The sequence below is a fragment of the Setaria italica genome, chromosome II (genome assembly GCF_000263155.2).
Source record: "Setaria italica strain Yugu1 chromosome II, Setaria_italica_v2.0, whole genome shotgun sequence".
Classification (NCBI taxonomy): Eukaryota; Viridiplantae; Streptophyta; class Magnoliopsida; order Poales; family Poaceae; genus Setaria; species Setaria italica.
Genome location: NC_028451.1, coordinates 27787447 through 27810414, shown reverse-complemented (window position 1 = coordinate 27810414; position 22968 = coordinate 27787447). Strand labels below are relative to the sequence as shown.

Here is a 22968-nt window from a genome sequence, read left to right as displayed (position 1 = left end):
ATTTCATTTTGCACATAAACTCATATACCTCTTGCACTACTTTTCTTTGAATCTTGCTCCAAACATAGCCACTTGCTGCTGTTTTCAAACAAGAAAAATGCAGTTTCAGTAACTAGGCCGAAACTGCTGGGATGCTGATTTTGAATTTCATTTTGAATTTGTTCTTTCCACTTTCTCTAATCAACATCATCCTACTAAACATGTCCAAAGATCATACTTCACTACTGTTCAGTTGTCTTTGTCCACTTACTTGGAAAATTAAGCAGAAATCAATTTCCAAGTTGGATACTTGTATTGTTTTTCCTAAAGTTCCTGTTTTCGGACAGGGAACTGTAACCCCATTATCCTTCTTTTTCAATTGCAATTTTGAGGGGTTTAAGAATAGGATTAGTCTCCAACTTCATTCTTTTGAGTTATAAACATTCTCAAGTCTCAACTTCATATTTTTGCTAAATTTTTCCGAATTTAAATTCCAAATTGCAAATTTTGGTCAAATTCGGCTCAAATTTGACTTTGAGTCAATTTCTTTCTTTTTGCTTCAAACATCATTACCACTTCTCATTGGTATCTTTAGGGTGTCATTAACACGAGGTGTTACACTCCACCAGTCCTCGCGCTCGGGGGCTGGACGCCTTTCTCAGGTCGGTGTGCCTCTACGGCCCCGCCAGCCCTTGCGCATGCGCTCGGGCACTAGGTGTTTGATGATAGAAACAATGGCATGATACGTAATGTTCTTTGACTATTGGACCGATTATTCTAATCGCTTTAATGCTCGGGGGTTACTCCATATGGAGTGCATCTTGCGACACCCTCTATGTCTTTCGCTTCGACCTTATTGGATGTCCGGCATCCGTCAGCTCAGCGCTTGCCTACGCTCTATGCATATGGCTATGCATCCGCTCAAATTTTCTTCTTTTTTGAGCAATACGCAACCTCTCCATCACCATGACGACAATGCACCTTCAGCCGAGTACATTATAAGTTTCGTTGCGCACCCGTCAAGTTCCTGTTCGACTTCATATCGCTCGAGGGCTTGAGGGACATGGGTACTTACGGGTCCCCACCGACCAGGATACTGGTCGGCCCTGACAGGTGGGCCCACCCGACCATGCCATGTGGGCCAAGGCATGAAGATACGTGAAGCGCAAGACAGGAGGCCGGGCGAATCGATCGAGCCCGGATATTATGGGATACTTGTTGTAAACCGACTCAGATAAATTTCTTTATAACAACCGAATAGTTCATATCTAAACCGACTTGTAACCCTAGGTTGTCAGCCAATATAAGGCGGCCAGGGACACCCCTGAGGGTACCTCAACCCTTCACGTGATCTCATACTCGCAATACAATCCACCAAAATACATGACGTAGGGTATTACTCTCTAGAGGTCCGAACAAGTCTAAATCCTCGTGCCCTCGTGATTACTTTTGAATTCTTAGTCTTATGATCTCCTTTGCCTACAAATCAACTACTTGGGTAACCCCTGATGGACTGCCGGTCCCTAAATCCAACAATATTTTTACTAGAACAAGTACATGTCACCATGTTAAGTTACATATTAAAAATAAATGATTTTGAAATGTTTTTACCAATATAGGGCTAGCAACCAAACATATGCCATAATTTTTTTTCCAAACATTTGTGGTAGCAATCCAAACAACATCCACACTAATTTTGCCACAATTTAGTTACCAACCAAGCACTCCATTTTTTCGGAGAATGTGGCTTGCCACATCATGATTTGTACCTAATGTTAGGCATGGCAAATTATGACTGGCAACCGAACAGGCCATAAAGACGAGGCGCGCATTCGCTGCTACTAGTAGTTAGCGGCGATCGAACGCAGTCGTTGCTTCTCTTCCACCACTCCACTCCGTCCTTCCTGACCGTTGTCGTCGTTTGCCCCCCCCCCTCCCCGCGCCGCCGGCACTGTGGTTTATACTAGGATTTAACCATCGCATTTTTCTAAGTTTATACCAGGATTTAACCAACGCTATTTTTTAGTGGTAGGCAACGTGCCCGTCGATAGCAAGACACTAGTGGTGACTTCGTCAATTTTGAGAATTTGTTGGCTCAATTTTTCGGAGATGCTCATAGGGGTTGCAAGCGTATTTTTGAATGAGCGAGTGTGCGTGCATGTATGTGAGCGTATGTGCACGTACTGTGATTGAAAAAAAATGTCACGTTGCACGTGCCGTAGCATTGCACTCACATGTTTGCGGCAACAGCACCAGCGTGCGGGTGAAAAAAAAAAGCAAACAGCCAGCTCTTTTCAGTTTGTCGGGCCGTTCTTGGCCATCTATTGGGCCAGTGTGACCAGAAGAGATATATATATAGGGATACCGGGCCGTGGCAGGTCAACACCCGAAAGTCCTATCCATCTTCCGGAAGATGGGTAGGCCCTTAAACTTCCAGTCTTTAAGATTCGTGCAGCTGTTCTCGACCACATGATCTTCCTCCCGTCACCTTCCCGCCTCTCTCTCATCTCGCACGTGCGCCGCCGCTAGGATCCAAGGACAAGGGAGGAAGCTTGCCGGAGGGGCGGGATGTGGGCGGGGGCGGTGCGTCAATGGTCGCCAGCCTTAGAGGAGAAGGTCGGGGACGGCGGTAGGCCCGGCGGCGGTGGCGGTACGGCCGGCGGCGGAGGGCGAGGCGGCGCGGGAGCGCCGCCGGCCGGGTAGGGCAGGATGGTCGGTGGCCGGCGGCGGGTGGCGGGCGCAATGACAAGCCTCGGGTTAGGAAGGGCGTGGTCGAGGGGGTAGCGGCGGGCAGCGCAGCGGCCGCCGGCCGGGGTGGTGGAGGAGGCGGCGGGGGTGGGGGCTCGCCGGGGAAGAAGATGAAGGGGAGGATGGACCGGTGTTGGGCTGGAAGTTTCATCTCTTATCTATCTTCTACAAGATAGATAGGAGCCCTCGTCAACGCCGGTGCGCACCTGCACGGCGGACCTCGAGCTCCTCTCATCCCACGGAAAAAAGACTCATGCTCCTATGCTTGTAGGCAATGTGACAAGGTCAAGGTGATATAAGGCATAGGAGTTTCTACTGTGCCTACCGACGAATGTGACCTCGAGTTTGTTTTCCATGCTCACCTTGTCACATGCTCATGCTCCTATGCCTACCGACGAAGACATTGTGCATGAATAGCAGACTAGCGAGAATAGGGCCCGGAGCCGGGAGGCGGGAGCAGACCCGTGCGCTCGTGGCTCCGCCGACCTCCTCGCTCAAGGTCCCGGCGTTCTGCTTGGAGGGCGAGCTCCTCGTTTTGCTATTTCCGCCTTGCTCATCGCAGGCCATGTTCTCTAGTTGGCAAGCCTTTTATTTCCATGCGATGTGAGAAGGAAGAGATGAACAGTGAAGAAGCTTGTTAATTAACTCAATCATACTTGCGCGGTTGTGCCTATTAATTCAAGCTCTCCCGTAATACCTAGAAAAATAATGGTAAATTCCAAAATTCTGAAACTTGTTCAGTAGTTTTTCTATGCACTTACCTCTCCAATCCAAAATTATCAAGTAGCATGTTAGAGTTAAATTCATGTTGTCTCGAATTGGATATTGCCCTGTGCTTAATTGGATAATTGTCCTAGTGAAATTTTACAATATGCAACAACATGATGGCACATAAAATCAAATACATACTTGATCGGCCATGATTTATATATTTATGTAAAATAAAATAGTTTGCAGACCACCAAATAGACAAGTTATTATACACATTGTCTATTTAGTTATCTGATTGTGACATGGCATGGATTTCTAGACGGCAGCCATCTACCCTATTGTACATGCCCTAATGTGTGGGAGAAAAACCTTCGATCGAAGGTGTTATTTCTTTTCAAATTCTTGACTTTCTATGCTTGGAAAGTTTCAATCCCTTCGTTAACATTTGCGAACAAAGGTCCCTCCCTGACGGGCCCACCTGTCCCACCAGCGGCCTCCGAGGCCCAGCATTATTCGGTGGGCCCACGCAGCCACTTCCAAGCTTCCGCAGTTCCGCTGCACTGCTCTTCTGATCTTCTCTTGCCCCCGGCTCGCATTTTCCTAATCCTTTTGTTACCGTCGCTCCCCGGTACCCGCGAGCGTACCCGTCGGAATTAAATGCGCTGCGGCCCTTTTTGGTTGGGACTTGGGAGAGGCTGGGAATTTCGGAGCCCCCCTCCCCTCTTCTCTGTCTCTGCCTACTCTCCCACCTCCCCCAAACCTCTGTTCCTCGCTTCGCGGCGGCCTCGGCCTCCCCGCCGCGTCGGCGAGCCATGGAGCGGCGGTCCTCCGTCCGCTTCTCTCCCTCCGAGGTGGGTCCACCGGCCCCCGAGGGCCATTCCCTCTCCCTTTCTCCTCCTCCTCCTCCCCGCACCGCCGCCATGGTGGGGGTTCGTACTGTTCATCGCGTCCTCCCTGCCCGGTGCGGGTTGGGTTCTTGGTGCTGGGGGAGCCAGGAATCATATCACGGATCAACCGGATGAAGGATGGTCGGTGTTCCTTGCGCGCGGGATTGGTTTGGGTAGCTGCGCGGTGCTCCATTGGGGGGGTTTTGGGTGGGTTTATCTTGGGGGCTGTTCTTGGCACCTCCCGTTTTGGGTCCCATTGGCCAGCTTCTTGGGCAATGCGAGGGTTCTCTTCTTTGGAGGGCGAACTTTGTCGGGATTCCCTGTCGCTCGTGTCTTTACTTGCCCACGATCGCACCTTTTGGGGGTTTGTGGGCGAGCAGTCCGATGATTATGTGCAGGGTTGATGCTTACCTGTGCATGCAAGAGCTGGTTCTTGATTGCATTGCGAATCGTCCTGTGTGAATACCTGCGGAAGGCTGTACCAGTACAAATTTCTGATATTTTGGTTAGTGGGTATACTACTAGGGTTTTGTTCATCAGGCAAGGGTCGATCTGTCGATGCCCCAATAGTTGGGGTCAATTGCAAATGGTGGTTTAGGTAATCAATTCGTGCTACAGGACAAAAAGGGATTGTTTGATTATTGCATTGATACATTTAGTTGTAAGATGGGCCAAGGCAATAGTGAATGCCAAAATGGATTCTTTGGTGCCAGCTGTGGTAGGCTGTAACCGTGGGGATTTGTAATACTTTGCTTAATGGCCTAGTATTAATAAGGTTTGGCTTTTGAGTCAAGCCTAAAGTGATGCCCCAATGGCAGGGGCAAAATGTTGTTTTAGCCAGCCAATTCGTGAAACAGGATAAAAATAATCGTTTGACTATTGAATTGGCGCATTCAGTTAATACTTGTAAAATCATACATGTTGATAGTCAAATTGCCAAAATTTATCCCCTAGTCTTATTCGTGCTGGCGTTTGATGATGGAGAGTGGAAATTGTGTCCTAAGGTCATACAGGATTATTGCACCCAAGGCAATCTACTCCCTCTGTCCCAAATTACTATTCGTTTTGGCTTTTCTAGATACATAGCTTTTGATGTGCACCTAGATTTATACTATGTCTAGATACATAGCAAAAGTCATGTATGTAGAAAAGCCAAAACGAATAGTAATTTGGGGTGGAGGGAATATTGTGCTAATGATTCCAATCTTACTACGCAGTATTTCCCATCCTATGATCCCAAGCTTTTGAGGAAAATACACTTTGATGGAACATTGTAGACTTACAATGCAATGTAATTTAGAAGTAATATATGCTGAGGACTGTGAGTTTTTTAGGTCATTGACACAATGTAGGGTCAAACATCATAAATTGCCTATCCATTTAAGTCCACCTACTTTTGTGCTTCACAGAATTATGGATCCGCTCTGCATCCCTCAGTACACTATATTAATATGGTGTTGGTGGTGTATTTCAATTCATTTTGGAGAATCTATCATGCTAGGTTTGTTAGATGTACTTTCCTGCATTTTCCATGATAGCTTAAAAGTACTTCCTGGTACAGATTGCAAAGATGGAGAAATTGGTTGCCGACATAAAAGAGCAAGTCTTGGATGACAAGTTCTGCCAGAAGCTTGCAGAAGAATTTAAGTAAGTCTCACATTGTTACAGTGTGTTCCGACTGCCTCTTTAGTTTGAATCATAACCGTTTCACTTTCACATAAAGCATATAGCATGATTGGAATATCTTCTACTGTTCTCTTGGTAGTTTTTTACTTGACAGTATTGATACAGGATGTTGTGAAACTTAAACCTGCATACAGTAGTTTTAGAGTGACACTTCTGATAAGTGATTACATTTTCTGCTCTTATATGCAGTCGTTCTGCTGGTCGAGCTGGTAGTAAAGCGTTACAGGCTACACAGGTGATGATATTTTAATATGCTCCCATATTTTACAAACTGTGCACTAGCATGACATATTGACATCTCTTTCAACAGGTTCAAGGATGGTTCCTTAAAAAGTTTCCAGTATCAGCCACTAAACCTACTTGTGTGCCCACTGTTTCCCAAGAAAAGACTGCAGCCTCAGAAGTAAATGTATCAGTTTCTGAGAAAAAGTCTGCAGCTTCTGAAGAAAAGCCTTTCCCTCTTGATACTAGTATTTCAAACAACGAGGATGAGGTTTCTGCTGTTTTTCCGTTAGGTATTTTCAAACATAAATCTGTTGAAACTGGAAACCTAATGTTTGGTGCTTGGTTGATGCACTGTTGTGAAATTTTGTATGACCTGCCATCTTTTCAGAAACTAGAGATAAAATTCCCGAACTTGAAGAGCTGGAGTTTGAGGCGAAGTCTGCAAAGGATTCTGCATGGTAGATATCCTTTCACTTGCAACTATTCTGTTATTGTTTCCTTTTCCTGTTTCTTGCATTTACTTGCAATGGGTTCCATTCATGTATTCTTGGCCTCATTTGTTGGCCTCTGTCATACGTGGTTTACTGTGACAGTACTTGGACATCTGCTGTTCAGCATGACCTTGGTGAATACAATGACAAATAATATAAGTGATCTCATTATTGGATGTACTAGTTCATATCGAGCCTGCAAGGCTTTAATCTTCAGAGTTTATTTTGCACTATCCTGGTAAAGCTAGTGATATTGCCTTAAACTATGATCCTAGATGATGTTGTCAGTGGTTGACCTAGATGTCTTAACATTGCTAGCTGGCAGATTACGATCTTATGCATGCATGATGTTTGGTAGTACGGTACCATACCCCGTGAGATTGGCATTTCAAGTGTTTGGCAGCCATTTTCAATGTCATCACATGCTATTTTTGTGCTATGCAGGTATGACATTGCCATTTTCTTGGCACACAGGAGGAACAGGGCGGGTGAAGTAGTAAGATTAACCAATCTCTTATTACATATGCATATTTTACCTTTTCAGCCCAACCTTTTATTTAAGACTAGCTGGTTAGTGAAGTATCTATTATTTGCTCTGTTTTGTCATTTCATTGTCAAAGTGACTGCTTTCAGTTTTTGGGATGTTTCTTCTCTACTATAGTTTTCTTGAAGGCTGCATTTGTTATTTCTGTTTCCTTTGTCGTTTGCATATTCAAGTTCTGTTTCATCTTTTTTGTAACTCAATATTTATGTGCTGTTGTTGTAGGAAGTCCGGGTGAGATTCGAGGGTTTTGGGGCTGATGAGGATGAGTGGGTGAATGTGAAGAAGTGCATCCGCCAGCGTTCCATTCCTGTGGAGGCCTCCCAGTGCAAATCCATTGTCGAAGGAGACCTTGTCCTCTGCTTCAGGGTAAGCCATATTAGTACAGTGGTACCTTTACATCATGCGTGATACGGTTGGAACTTTCTACTCTTTTAAAGCAATTATCTTTGGCCTCCTTTTATTTTTGTCCCCTTAAGCCTTCCTTTCTTTGTTGTGATTTGAACCTCAGGAGGGAAACGATGAGGCATTGCATTTCGACGCTCATGTTCTTGAAGTTCAGCGGAAGCAGCATGATATTAGGGGGTGCAGATGTGTATTCCTTGTTGAATACGATCATGATCGAAGCCAGGTATTTTTAACCAACCAACCATGCCTGAGCCAATCGTCGATCATCTAACCACAGATTGCTTTTATTGTTCTTGCTTTAAAAGTACTAATATGGCTTGACATTGACAAATTTCTCTTTGGCTGATGGCAGGAGAGGGTGAGCCTGAAAAGACTGTCCCGGCGTCCAAAGTACTTCTGAACGCTAGCCTCCTGTTATCTCTGATGCACACCTTACTATAAGGAGCACTTCTATCTGGAACTGACCGGAACGCGAAACCTAGTTGAAGTTAGGGTATGAACTCTGTTGGCGCTGCGCCCTTAATCATGTGTATAGTAACAGCGGGTAGCAAGGATGCATTTGCATTCCACCCTCTTTGGCAGTTGGCACAGGGCTGCTGTAATGGCCATTGGCAGCCAAATTTTGTAAACTTGTTTTGGTGCAAAGGAGGGGAGAGCATGGCTTTTGAGCACTTGTTGCTATCCAAAATGCGGTTAATGCCCCCAACAATTTTACCTTGTTTCTGCACTTTCCTCGTTCTGTCAATCCGAAGTTTTGACAATGGCTGTTGAGGTGACACTTTGTTTTGTTTTCGGAGAGTGCTATTGGGCAGTCTAGCTCTACTAGGTGGATTTGAATATAGAAAGGAAACACCAGATACCACCAACAAGCCCGTCTAGCTCAGTCGGTAGAGCGCAAGGCTCTTAACCTTGTGGTCGTGGGTTCGAGCCCCACGGTGGGCGTTTAGATGTTTCTTTTTGTATGCACTTTATTTTTATTTATTTTTTTTGTTATTTTGTTACGCCTCTTTGTCATAGTGTATACTGAAGTAGTGATACTATACCACAGTAGTACAGTAGCATTTCCATCCTGCGCAGCTCTCAGGTCGTGCCTTTTTGCAATTCTCTCCTGACAGGGGTTCCGTTGCTGTCGTGGTCTTGTGTTTGATCGCGGGGAGGCAAACAGGCCCAGATTCCTAATTCCACGGCTCTCGTTCTTACTCTCTTCTGTTCCTGTCCAATGATGGCACTATGGCAGACAAGTAAGCATGACTAACAGGAACATTTTGTAATTGAACCAACGTATCAAGCAACTAATCAAGCAGTGTGGCATTGAGCCGTGGAAGGCAAAGAGGCTGCTGGAGCTATGCCCGCGCACGTCCGTTAGTTGTTGGATCAATTGGCCACAATTTGAGGCCCCAGCGCACGCACGCGGTCGCTCATCTTGCTTGTTCCTGCCAAGATTACGGCGTGGTTCCAGAAGGAAGAGTATCCCAAAATGAGTGAGTGCCTTAACGCGTGGTGCGTGTGACAGGTCGCATTCGTCGCCTTCTGTTTACAGGCACCCCATTGCTGACGTTGATCTGATATCCAGATGGGGTTGGACAGCCACGCAGCCGCTGTACGTGCTCTCATCCTCTCCAAAACAAAATACACGACCCGCCGCCGCCGCCGGTCGCCTCTTGCCGCGCTGAGTCTGCTGGCACGAGACCGGGTGAGGTCAGCGCCAAGCAACCGGATCGGAAGAAGCTGCCAGCCCCTCCCTGCCGTTACCGACACGTGGGCCTGGACCCACCTCACTCGGTGCTGGATGGATGATGGATGATGGATGATGGATTGCCTGGACCGACTGGATGATTTTTCCTTCGCTTTCCCTTTGCTTAATAACCCAACACACACATGAGTAGTACATGCATATTATAATATGATACACCCTAAGTTGTTTTAATTTTTTCAGTTGCTATGCACTATGTAGTGTATATCTAGATGCATAATAATATTTATATACTTAGAAAAATCAAAACGATCTACAATTTGAAACCAAATAGTATATGGCATCCACACCTATCTATCTAATTAGTAATCTGCTGCAAGCCCACTGTCTGCGTCTGGCACTCTGGCATCGACCCTACTCACCTATGAAAGCGACGGCGCCTCTCCCAATCACCAATTTGTCTCCTGCTAATTTGATCTCCGGGCGTCTACTGATTGTTTAGCGTTCTATTTTTTTCTTCTTCCTACTGGCAGTTTTCTTTTTCAATATAATGCCAGAGGGAGGGAGGGACATTCCGGCCCAATCACACATGCAGAATATGATACTGCATCCCGGTCTGACCTACTTGAGAGTCGGGCATGTGATCGAGCTGGTGATGTGCGCAGGCCTGCTTGCTTCCCAGCCACATGCTACCACGCCGCTGTGTGGCGCGCCACAGCTAGCAGCTGCAAATGTTGTTGACTGTGCTGTGGCACGGAGCACTGTAACTGTGGCAACATGTGGCTGGCAACCAAGCAGCCTCTAAACATCCTCCTGCTTTGCCTTCACCGGCCTCGCTCCTCCGCGAGCATCTATCCAGTCAACCGCTCCGATCTCTGCGCACAAGTCCATGCATGAATGTTTGGAACTCAGCTGCCGAGCTTGTATACACACTTGAAAGGGCACGTAATTAACAACAATTGTTTCAGATGAACTTCTCGAAATGGTCCAAGTAGTTCCGAAATATTACAATTCTTTTCGCAAGAAAAAAATGTTATAATCCTTTTGAAGTACATACATTGTGTTAGGACAGAAGCAGGGACAAACTGGTGAATAACATTAACAGAGATAGAGAGATAAGAGAAACGGGTGAATAACAATTGCTTACTATACCATCATGATTAGGGAGTAGGGACTACTATCATGTAGCAGCTGCAGCTCCTAGTTGTTCGTTGGGGACAAGAGCTGGCAGCCTGTTCGCTTCAGTTTATCAGTCGGCTTATCAGCCACCAAATAGTATTTTTCTCTCACAACAAATCAGTCGTTTCAGTTTTTCAGCCGGCTTATAAGTCTAACTGAACATGCCCTAGATTTGCCCATCAATCAATCTGCCATTTTTTTTTTCTCTTTTGCAGGAGCTTGCAAACTAGATTAGCTCACTTTCCCAGGTCCATTCTCGCAAAATTTTGAGAAGCACAATTAGCTGCCGGGTAGGCATCAATCATGCGTGGTGGTGGACTCGGCGCACGAGACAGCTGGCAACGGACCGCCGCGTTTCGCAAGGACCTGATCTAGCTAGCTAAACAATTATCACTCACCACCGGGTCGCACAGCTGGTACGTAGTAGACGTACTAGTACTACCACTACTACCCGGTCTTTGCTTAGCCTTAACACACACGGTAATGGACTCATGGTGGTGGCGGTAGAGGCGTTGTTTTGGCTGTGGTACTGTCATGGCGTACACCGGAACATGGCCTGTTTGTTGGTACCTCAGGGAGCGTTGGCTTTACCAACCTGCTTTGCAAAGGTAACCCACCACCAAAGCTGTGAAAGATAACGGGTATCTTTGGTTTATTTGCATTTTATTTCTTGTTTCACAAGTTTTTGTTGGAGGTTTTAGCATTCAATGTACATGTGAGATCTCAGTTAAGCACTAGAAAATGGGTCTGGATTTGCAGTATATTTACGTATGGGTGCTAAATTTAACATTTACCTACTAACCAAATAGTGTTCTTTGGATGTTTTTTCCACTTCAATTACACATAACACATTATATTTATTTCTTAGGAAAATAGAAATTTTTTTAAATATAGCACCATGAATAGTGTGGAATCTCTTATTGGTGATGATAGGATTTGCACCAGAAATTATAGAGACTTGCATTTTAAGTTACCAACAAACTTGCTCTTTTTATGAAAACTTAACATCACAATTAATGTGGATGAAAAGAAGTATTTTTAACATAAAAAGATGTTCAATCGTCATTAATATTTCAAGGTGTTGAAATAGAGTTTTCATAAAAACATGCTTAAGCTTAAAGCAAGAATGCAACTACTTATTTCGTTATGTTCGTATGGGTGATTTTAGCTACATCCCTTAAATATTGAGAAAATAATATGATTTATATGAAGTTACCCTTTTTCATTTATGTTGTGCATTATCTATAATAATTAATTTGTTAAGTCAAAAATTATAAAGATAGTACTGCACGTATAACCTTGCAAACCACCTCTATAAGCTTCTATACCAAACTGCTCTAGTTTTGATATTACACATGATATTTTATTGGTTTAGAATATGATATAACTTATTTTTAGTTTTCGTACATGGCAAGATATTTTTATAACAATATGCGAACTCTTTTAGTGGTAGGCGATGTCTATAACGAGATATTAGTGGTGAGTTTGTTAATCTCTAGGATCTACCGGCTTAATTTTTCAGAGGTGCTCGTAATGGTAGTGTTGCGTGTGTGTATATTTATAGAGTTAAGTGTACGTGTGTGTATATGAGCGTCATCGCCTGTATTATGTTTCGGTCTGTGAACTCTAAACGCACAGTATGTTTTTAACTATATACATGTTTGTGTGATCATACGTGATATGCATTTATTTTTGACTTTTCCTAAGATGAAAACGCGGTAAAGAAAAGCTAACCCAGCTGCGAGTATCCCTAGCAATTCAGCGTGCGAATTGCCATCTCCTCGCTGGTGATGGTGGAGGAGTTTCCTTCTTTCTCTCTCCTCGTCATCCCTCGCGACGAAAAAGCGGCACACAAGCCCCCATCTCTCTCCTCCCCTCCCCTTTCTCTCTCCTCTCCCCACTAGAGAGAGAGCGGGACCTAGCACGCGAGGGAGAGGCCGACAGGGGGGGGAGAGAAAGGCAAGCCGCGAGGCCACCGCCGACGCCGCCGCCGCCGCGATGGCTCGCCTGTTCCGCGAGTCCCGCCGGGACTCGTCCCACTCCTCCTCCTCCAACGGCTTCCTCCCGCCCGCCGCGGCGGCGGCCTCCTCCTCCTCGGCGCTCCCCTCGCCGTTCCCGGACCTCGGGGTTCCGCTCTCGGCTGCCGACTTCCGGGAGGCCGCCTACGAGGTCCTGGTCGCGGCGTCCCGCACCACGGGCGGGAAGCCGCTCACGTACATCCCGCAGTCCGCGTCGGGTGCGGCGGCCCCGGCGTCCCCGGCCTCCTCCGCGTCCTCGGCCTCCTCCGCCTCGCTCCAGCGCTCCCTCACCTCCGCCGCCGCCAGCAAGATGAAGAAGGCGCTCGGCCTCCGCTCCTCCGCCTCCTCCAAGGGCGTCGGCAGCCCCGGGAGCGGCGGCAAGGCGGCCGCCCCCCCGCGGAGGCCCGCCACGGTCGGGGAGCTCATGCGGGTGCAGATGCGCGTCTCCGAGCCCGCCGACGCCAGGATCCGCAGGGGGCTCCTCCGCATCGCCGCCAGCCAGGTAGGATCTCGCGAGATTTCCGGTGGAAATGTAGCTCAGAATTCTGCTTGTTTGGTCGATCCTGGTTTGGGTGCCCGGTCGAATGAGTGGTGCGGGTGTTGGTGGATTGTGGTAGCAGATCTGGAGTAGGTCAAGCTTGCCATGGTGTTCTCGGACTTTGTTGGAGGGTCGGACGAAAATTCAAATTTAGCTAAAAATACACCCATTTTCTTTTCTTTTTCGTTTTTGGTTTTGGTATTTCTATAGTTGAGCATTGGAGTGCCATTGCCAAATATGCGCCATTTCGTTGGGAGGGGATTGAAATGATTTCCCCCCTTTTTTAAGCGTAGATCTTGTATTTTGGGTGTCGGCTGCAGTGGGTATTGCCTTTTAACATTTTTGTAGTTCATTGAATATAAAATTCCATCCCTCCACTTTATAATTAGGAAGAACCTGTGTTGGTACCATGCTTCTTATCTTGGCATGCGGTTTTCGTCATAAAGTGGTAATGTGAAATAGGAAGGTACACAATTCATTAAATTTGATTCGGGAGGGTGTCTTATTTTTCTGTTCACATTTGATTTCTTTTGGAGGGGTACATTTGCAATTTATGTGCCACCATATGGACTATGGTCAACAACCAAACTGTGTCGTACATTTTCCAATTTTTTTTTGATGTTGCTTCTTGATATGGACCACATCCGCTTGCTGGATTGACAGCTTGTGAGACTATCTGCAGTGAAAAATTTCAGTCTAATCAATCTTACCGTGGCTGATACTCCACCCCACATCTTGGATTGAGTCAGTGATGTTGCTTAGGGCATAATGATTAAAAGGATGATCACCAAAATTTGGATGGGATGATATAGTGCTCACCAGTTTAGTGTCACTTGCGAAATGGTTTAGTGGATGGTTTCCAAAAATCTCTTGAAGCATTGTTTTCTTGTTTCGTAGCTCATATGTGATCACGAATGTTGGACAGTTTGCAGAAGATGCATTGATCCATGCTAACTTAATCAAATTAAAAAAAAATTGTATATACCATGGAGTGTTTCTGTAGAATACTGGACACATTATCGGTTTGATGGGCATTTATGGAGTTTTGCATATTTTAACGTTGGCAAATTTCGCTGTAGAACATTGTGACTGTTTGCTAATGCACTTTTACATTTTTCATGAAACAGCTTGGCAGGCGTGCGGAATCGATGGTCTTGCCCTTGGAATTCCTGCAACAATTCAAGGCATCAGATTTCCCTGATCCTCAAGAGTATGAGGCATGGCGGAGTAGGAATCTAAAGCTTCTTGAGGCTGGTTTGCTTCTGCACCCACTCGTTCCATTGAACAAATCAGACAGTTCTGCACAACGGTTGCGGCAAATTATACGTGGTGCATATGATAGGCCACTTGAAACTGGGAAGAACTCCGAGTCAATGCAGAGCCTACGCACTTCTGTCATGTCCCTTGCTGGAAGATCTCATGATGGAACTTCTGGTGGATGCCACTGGGCAGATGGTTTCCCCTTGAATCTCCATCTCTACCAAATGTTGGTAGAAGCTTGCTTTGATAATGATGAAGGCACTGTGGTTGATGAGATCGATGAGGTGATGGAGCTCTTGAAGAAAACCTGGGTTATTCTTGGAATTAATGAGATGCTCCACAATCTTTGCTTTACTTGGGCATTGTTCAACCATTTTGTTATGTCTGGTCAAGTAGATATCGAGCTGCTTTCTGCTGCAGAGAATCAGTTAGCAGAAGTTGCTAAGGATGCCAAGACCACAAAAGATCCAAATTACTGTAAAGTATTGAGTTCAACATTAAGCTCAATAATGGGTTGGACTGAGAAAAGACTTCTAGCATATCATGAAACCTTCAATACAAGTAATATTGAGTCTATGCAAGGCATTGTCTCAATTGGAGTGTCAGCTGCAAGGGTTCTTGTTGAAGATATATCCCATGAATATCGTCGTAGAAGGAAAGAAGAGACTGATGTAGCTCGCAGCAGGGTAGAGACCTACATAAGGTCTTCACTCCGCACAGCTTTTGCCCTAGTAAGTGCTGTTAGTAGTAAATATCGACACCAATATTTGATTCAACATATATGAGCAGTCCTGTTTCTGGACGTCAAAATACCTATATCATTTTGTTGTGTTTTGTCTGATCAATTTGTTGCTTACAACCCATGCCATGTTTGGTAACAGAACAGCTAGAAAGCTATAAGACTCCTGGAAACAATAGAAAACACTTTCCTCAGTCTTGATTAATATTTGTAATCAACTGCTCTATTTTATGGATGGTTTGAGATGCTAAGTCTTATAGAATTGATATTTTTGTAGAGTGCACCAGCTCCTCTTTTATTGACATTACTTTGACCTATGTAGAGAATGGAAGAAGCAGATTCAAAACGGTCATCAAGAAACCCTACTCCAGTCCTTTCTATCCTTGCAAAGGACATCGGTGATCTAGCTATAAAGGAGAAAAATTTGTACAGTCCAATACTGAAGACATGGCATCCCCTTGCTTCGGGTGTTGCTGTTGCAACCCTTCATTCTTGTTACGGAAATGAGCTGAAGCAGTTCGTAGCTGGGCTTACAGAGCTGACCCCAGATACAGTTCAAGTGCTTAAATCAGCAGACAAATTAGAGAAGGACCTTGTTAATATTGCTGTAGAAGATTCTGTGGATAGTGATGATGGAGGCAAGTCACTAATCAGAGAAATGCCGCCATATGAAGCCGAAAATGCAATTGCTAATCTGGTGAAAGTGTGGATAAAAGAAAGGGTAGACAGGCTCAAGGGATGGGTTGACCGGAATTTGAAGCAAGAGGTGCTCTTTTTTTTTTCCTTTTTCATCATCAGACCTTAATTTCTCTATATAAATAGATACAATCGTAGATGCTTTGTGCTGTTGTAGTTTATTTTTTAATACTATTTTGTGCATATATCTGATGTAGCTTAAACATGCTGCAGTAGCAATTTGTTACTTTCACTGTTCCAGTTTTGTTTTAAGTCAAACTTCTCTAACCTGACCAAGTTTGTAGAAAAATATATTCACATCTACAATACCAAATAAATGCACTATCAAGACATTTCAAGGGGGATTTAGTGAAACTAATTTGATATCGTAAATGTTGGTGTACATATCTATCAAGACGACTTATGTTTTTGAATGGAGGGAGTATATACTTGTTAGTGGACCATTTTTTTTCATCTCTTGTATCCATAATTATTGATGTTATTTTCTAAGCACACATCTTTGATGCATATGCATGTGCCCATTTGTTCATGCTGCTTTTCTTCCATATCCATCATCCATTTGCCACTCATCAATAGTTAGAAACCTCTGAAGTGATCCCAGTGTATGATTTAGCCTCCCATCGTGCCACCAACTTTTGTCAGTTATGTTCCAGTACTCTTGCTGATTTTTTTTCAGGCCTTGCACACCTGATGTGCAACAACATCAACACCAAAGCTTTTCAGTCCCAAGCAAGTTGGGGTAGGCTAGAGTTGAAACTCAATAGGAACCACTTATAAAGCAAAACTAGTCACTAAACCTGAATAATACATTGACTTTGAGTGACTAGTCATTCTGAACAGTCCCCTAGGAAAATTTTGATACTTGATTGGCAGTATGTTTATGAAGTTCTGTTAGGCCTAGCTTGAAACTTTCTTATATAGGCTTTATGTGATTTTCTCTACCACTAAACCTGGCAATATCTTTTATGCAGACCTGGAATCCAGGTGCCAACAGGGAGAATTTTGCTCCCTCTTCTGTGGAGATGCTTCGGGTTATTGGTGAAACGCTGGATGCATTTTTCGAATTACCTATACCAATGCATCCAGCTCTTCTTCCTGATCTGACAGCTGGACTGGATAGAAGCCTACAGCTTTATGTATCTAAAGCTAAATCTGGCTGTGGTAAGTACTAGATAAAAATAGGTTAAATAACTTGTGGAATGATATTCCTTTGATGAGTCCGATTTCTGCATTTGTATCACTCAACAGGAACACGGAATACCTTTATGCCCCAATTACCTCCATTAACACGCTGCGAGGTGGGCTCCAAGTTATTATTCAAGAAAAAGGAGAAGCCACAAAATCTGCAGGTTCGCGTATCGCAAAATGGAGCAACAAATGGAAATGATCCCTTGGGGCTTCCTCAACTCTGTGTGCGCTTGAATACACTTCAGTACATCCGTGGTGAGCTCGAGAACCTAGAGAAGAAGATAAAAACATGTTTGCGAAATGTTGAGTCAGCTCAGGCAGACATCACAGATGGAGTGGACATCAAGTTTGAGCTTTGTCAGGTGGCCTGTCAAGAAGGCATCCAGCAGATCTGTGAGACAACTGCGTATAAGGTCACATTCTATGACTTGGGCCATGTTCTCTGGGACACCCTTTATGTTGGTGATACCGCATCAAACAGGGTGGAGGTACTGTTGAGAGAGCTTGACCCTGTCCTTGAGACAATATCTGGTACAGTGCACAACAAAGTGCGGAACCGTGCTATAACTGCGCTGATGAAAGCAACTTTTGATGGTTTCTTGCTGGTGCTTCTTGCTGGTGGTCCTTTGCGTGCTTTCACCCGCCAAGACTCTCAGTTAATAGAAGATGACTTCAGGGCCCTCAGAGATCTGTATTTGGCGGACGGGGATGGTCTGCCAGAAGAATTAGTTGACAAGGCCTCCTCCCAGGTCAAGAATGTCCTGCCCCTGTTCAGAGCAGACTCTGAAAGCCTCATTGAGCGATTCAAACGTATGATGGTTGAATCAAATCGGTCAGCGTCCAAGAACAGGTTACCATTGCCTCCAACGACAGGGCATTGGAGCCCGAATGAGCCTAACACAGTCCTGCGAGTTCTGTGCTACCGGAGCGATGAGACGGCTACAAAGTTCCTCAAGAAAACTTACAACCTACCGAAGAAGATTTGATTCGGGTCAGGGGATAGATCACACACCTTATGTACATTTTCCGCCGGTCACCATCAAGATATTTACTCAGAGTTATCTATGCCTCTGTCACAACCGCCATCTGAGGACCTGAGGATATACCCCCTTGTAGAGCTTGCACTGAAAGAGCGCATGGTTGAATGATCACGAGGAAGTTTGATTCTGTGGTGCTGAGAGGGACATTACTGGATTTTTTGGGTGGTTCATGCCGTGGTTAGGTTGGGGTTGGAGGGTGGATTACTTACAGCTCGATTTGTTCATTATATTATATATGTTTGCCTAATCCAGTTCTTTTGCTGACCTTTTGCTCGTGTATTTTGATTCATTCTAGCATGTAACAGATATACCCAGCGTGTGAATAAGTTGTGTACTCGCGTGATACCGTCTGGTGCTTTTGACGTGATATTCGTATATTTTTACTGCCTTCTGCACTCCACTCTTTACAGCTTTCTCAATCATCATGTTCACTGTCGGTTCAAACGATCGCTTTCCCAGGATGATGGGTTGTAATAGCTTGCAGGGAAAGAATTATTACCATTCACATGCTGATTTCATTTTCCCGTCACTCGATGGGTCATGTTTGGATTTGAAACTTTGCTAGGAAGTAGATGCATGTCAAGACCCAAGAGAGAGATGCTCTTGGGTGTGCTGGGCATTGGGGCGGACCCACGTTGAAGCTAGTGAGGGCACAGGCCCTCACTCAAATCCTAACGCCAATGGAAGATCACAATTTTTCACCATGTATGTTTATTTTTTGTGATCCAATAGAGTGTGCCCTCACTCAGAAATAAGTCTAGCATTAACAAAGGACAACCTCGCTAAGAGGAATTGGAAGGCCAGTATAAAATGTTGTTTTTTACTCTGATGAGACTATCCAACATCTGTTTTTTTATTGTCATATGACAAGACTTTTGTGGAGTATCATTTCAATTTCTTTTGGTTTTCAGCCTCCTACAAGTGCATCAAATATGTTTGGGTCTCGGTATAGCTTGGTATAGAGGATTTCCTCAAATGCTTAGAAAACAAGTTTTAATTGGTGCAGCTGCAGTTTGTTGGGCAATATGGCTGAGTAGAAATGATATAGTTTTCAAGAGAACTCCACCTAATAACTCTTTGCAGGTACTCTTCAGAGCGACTTACTGGATCAGAGAATGGTCAAAAATGTCTAAACAGGAAAAGGGCAACGCACTAAGGGCGGGCTGTCATCAGTTGGAGGTCGTAGCTTTGTGAGTCTTCAACAAGTTTTGGTGGAGCCGCAGGAACAGAATTGAGGCTTAGTCTAGTTACTTTGTAGTCTGCGGTTTCTTTTCTTGTTTTGACCTTCCTGGGAAAGTGCTTGGCTGGTAAAACTTTGCTGTTTCGCCTTATGGCGTTTCTGTAGTCTAAAAACTGAAGCAAATTTTGTAATCAGTGGTTGCAAGCACTCACTTGTGAGTGTGGAGACCGGTTTCCTTTATCTAAAAAATGTACTTCCTAGCAATGTAAGGTGCCTGGAAGAGACTGCTTAAAGGGTCATATCATTAAGCATAGATATAGGAGTTAATCCCTGTAACAAGTTAGTTCTTAAATCAACCATCTTATCAGCACATGTTAATCTTATATTCTTAGACCTGTTTATTTGAGATTATAATCCACCCAGAATATATAAGTTGGATTATGGGTCGAGGGTACTATAGTAAAAGATCACATTGGGATTACAAATAATCTGAAATAAGCTATCTACCGACAGCTAGCTTATTTTAGATCATTTGTGGTCCCATGATGATTTTTTACCCTACTACCCTTGGATCATAATCTAGCTTATACTAGATTATATAATCTACCCTTGGATCATAATCTAGCTTATACTAGATTATATAATCTCTTTAACAAACATGCCCTTATCCACTTTCTAATCACCGGATGCTGCTTCGGTGGTGCTTCCATAACCCCACTCCCGCCATCCGAAGCAGAGAGATCACATCAGGTAGAGGTAGGCAAAGCTCTAGTTGTGCTATCGCGGGAGGTGCAAGAAACAGGGATTGCTGACGTACTAACTCTCTTGATTTGAGCACCAAATCAACCTGAAAATCCTGAGCAATGAGCATGCTCCGATCTTAGCACAGAACAGGACTTTCATGTCCAATGGGTTACAGTACTGAGAATTGGTTTCCATTCAGGCATGCATGGTTTTGACACACGTCAAGTATTCAAGGAGAGTTTTGAGTTTTACAACTCCCAAGCTTGTGAAATTCGTACACAAACCGTGGAGCCACATCGTTCCAAGCTGCAGCGATGCATATGCCTAAGCAAACGCCTTCCACTTGGGGACGAGGACAAGGGGCACCCGCGGCGGCGTCGAGAGCCCCGGCGCCTCCACCATGTCCAGGTCCGCCGGGCGAGCGCCGCCGTGGAGCTCCCAGTCGAAGTGGCGCAGGAGGCTGGCGAGCGCGAGCTCCATGACCGGCAGCGCGAAGTTGATGCCGGGGCAGACCCTCCGCCCGGCGCCGAACGGGAGGAGCTGGCAGTCGGTGCCCCTCAGGTGCACCGCCTGCTGGGCCTGGACGCCGCCGACGGCCAGGAACCGCTCCGGCCGGAACTCCTCAGGAGCGTCCCACACCGCGGGATCCCTCCCGATCGCCCACGCGTTGACCAGGAGCGTGGTCTTCGCCGGGATCACGTAGCGGCCACCCTTCACGGCCGCGGGGGACATTGATTCGCGCGGGAGGAGGAGCGGCAGCGGCGGGTGGAGCCGGAACACCTGCTTCACCACCGCTCTCAGGTAGACCATCCGGTTCAGCTCCGCCTCTGTGATGGTCGGCTGCTCGTGCATGGCGTCGCCGGCGACGACGCGGGCGATCTCGTCCTGCACCTTGGCCATCACCCGCGGGTTGCCGGCGAGCTCCGCCATGGCCCATTCCAGCGCCACGGCTGCTGTCTCGGTCGCCGCGACTATCATGTCCTGCACGCAGATGGACGACGCAACGGCCGGATGATCGGTCAGGACTCAGGAACCAGTAGAACGTGCGATGTTCGACGATTAATTAGAAATGGATCTTCACCTTGGCGACGGCTTTGATGCCATCGTCAGTGAGCACGAACCCTCCGCCTTCTGTTTCTTCTTCCATGAGCCGAAGCAAGACGTCCATGAAGTCACCGACCTCCCCCGGTCTCTTCTCCTTGTGCTCGGAGACTATCTCGGAGAGGAACCTGTCCCACTCCTCGACCATGTCGTCGAACTTCTTCTCGAGTCCCGTCGCCCGCCTAACCAGCCTCGCCACCGCGTCTGGCAGCAGTCCTCCGCCTGGAACCCCGCCACCAGCGCCGCGGAGTGCGCCAGCAGCTGCCTCCACCTGTCGGCCGTCGTCCCGGAGGCGCCGGCCGCCGCGCGGGTGACCACCGCGTTGGTGTACCGTACAGGAGCTCCCGCAGCTCCACGGCCTGCCCGGCCTCCGCGGCGCGCCGGGCTCGGGAGACGAGCGCGGCGGCCTCGGCCTCCCGCACGGGCGCGAACGCGTCGACGCGGCGCGCGGAGAGGAGGTGGACCACCACGACGCGCTTGGCCTGGCGCCAATGGTCCCCATACGGCGCGAAGGAGACGTTCCGCGACCCGTAGGTCTGCTTGTGCGCCGCCGCGTTGTGCGGCCGGGAGGAGAAGGCGAGATCGTGGTTCTTGAAAAGGCGACGGCCGGGAGGCTGCGGCAGCTGCTGGCGCACTCCACGACGCTGGTGGCGGGTTCCAGGCGGATGACCTGCTGCCGGACGCCGCGGCGAGGGTGTTGAGGCGGGTGACGGGGCTGGAGAAGAAGATCGACGACATGAACGCGGATTGGGACAGGTTCCTCTCGGAGATAGTGGCCGAGAATAAGCACAAGGCGTCAAAGCCGGGGCAGGGTGGTGACATCGTGGACGTCTTGCTGCAGCTGAGGGAAGAAGAAGGCGCCAAAGGGTTTGAGATTACCGACGATGGCATCTAAGCCATCACCAAGGTGACGATCCATTTTTGTTGTCAAAAACTCTTGCACGTCCCTCCTGATTCATCATCCGTTCTTTGCAGGACATGATCGCCGCGGCGACCGAGACAACAGCCGTGACGTTGGAATGGGCCATGGTGGAGCTCGCCCGTAACCCGCGGGTGACGGCCAAGCTGCAGGACGAGATCGCGCGCGTCGCCGGCGGCAGCGAGCAGGTCGCTGTAATGGAGGCGGAGCTGAACGGGATGCCCTACCCGAGAGCGGTGATCAAAGAGGTGCTCCGCCTCCACCCGCCGCTGCCGCTCCTCCTCCCGCGCGAGTCCATGGCCGCGGCGGCCGTGCAGGGCGGCCGCTACGAGATCCCGGCGAAGACCGCGCTGCTGGTCAACGCGTGGGCGATCGGGAGGGACCCCGCAGCGTGGGACGCGCCGGAGGAGTTCGGGCCGGAGCGGTTCCTCGGCAGTGATGGCCCAGCAGCTGTGGACTTCTGGGGGACTGACTACCAGCTCCTCCCATTCGGCACGGGGCGCTGCCCTATAGATTTCCATTTAGCACTAACTCAATGGGCTGGCCCGAGCACGGCACGAAGAAGCACGACCCAAAAACAGCCCGGCCCGTGAGCCATCGTGCTAGTGCCAGGCATGGCACGACGTTAGTGCCGTGTTTGGGCCGCCTATTCGGCCCGTAGTGCCGGCACGGGCACGACACGCTTAATGGGCCGGCCCGCATAAGGCACGGCTCAAACGGCTATCAGTCGTCGGATCCTCCTCCCCTGCTCCATCCGACCGTTGGATCCGACCGTTGGCAGGGGCGCGTATATAAGCGAGGCTGCTGCGACCCGCACCCCCCATCCGTAACCCTAGCTCATTTGCGTTGCTCCTCTCTCTCTTCGCTCGCTCTCCTCTCTCTCTGGCTCTCAGCTCTCTCCGCTGCGAGAGCGACTCTCTGCCTCCCTCCCCGGATCCCCTCCCTTCTGCCCTTCTCCTCCCCCTCCGGTGGTCTCCGGCCTCCGCCGGCACTTGCA

General features: G+C 47.2%; 2 protein-coding genes, 1 non-coding gene and 2 pseudogenes across 3 annotated transcripts; 4 read left to right on the top strand and 1 right to left on the bottom strand.

Moving 5' to 3' along the window:
- The first annotated feature begins 4129 nt into the window (after positions 1–4129).
- Positions 4130–8347, top strand: LOC101773723 (protein SAWADEE HOMEODOMAIN HOMOLOG 2). The gene is made up of 9 exons (XM_004956580.2): positions 4130–4289; positions 5887–5972; positions 6201–6246; positions 6322–6526; positions 6625–6694; positions 7172–7223; positions 7494–7637; positions 7780–7899; positions 8029–8347. Exons 1-9 carry the CDS (start codon positions 4251–4253, stop codon positions 8074–8076), a joined length of 810 nt encoding a protein of 269 aa, XP_004956637.1. The 5' UTR covers positions 4130–4250; the 3' UTR covers positions 8077–8347.
- Positions 8348–8545: 198 nt separating this feature from the next.
- TRNAK-CUU lies at positions 8546–8618 on the top strand. The gene has a single exon. It is a non-coding gene; the product is annotated as a tRNA-Lys (tRNA).
- A 3773-nt stretch (positions 8619–12391) lies between these two features.
- On the top strand, positions 12392–18427 carry LOC101773311. Its single transcript, XM_004956579.4, has 5 exons — positions 12392–13068; positions 14232–15095; positions 15426–15869; positions 16771–16960; positions 17048–18427. The coding sequence occupies exons 1-5, from the start codon at positions 12547–12549 to the stop codon at positions 17971–17973; spliced, it is 2946 nt and encodes a 981-aa protein (XP_004956636.1). The 5' UTR covers positions 12392–12546; the 3' UTR covers positions 17974–18427.
- Positions 18428–20275: 1848 nt separating this feature from the next.
- LOC101767404 lies at positions 20276–21648 on the bottom strand (annotated as a pseudogene).
- A 6-nt stretch (positions 21649–21654) lies between these two features.
- On the top strand, positions 21655–22564 carry LOC101767007 (annotated as a pseudogene).
- The last annotated feature ends 404 nt before the right edge of the window (positions 22565–22968 follow it).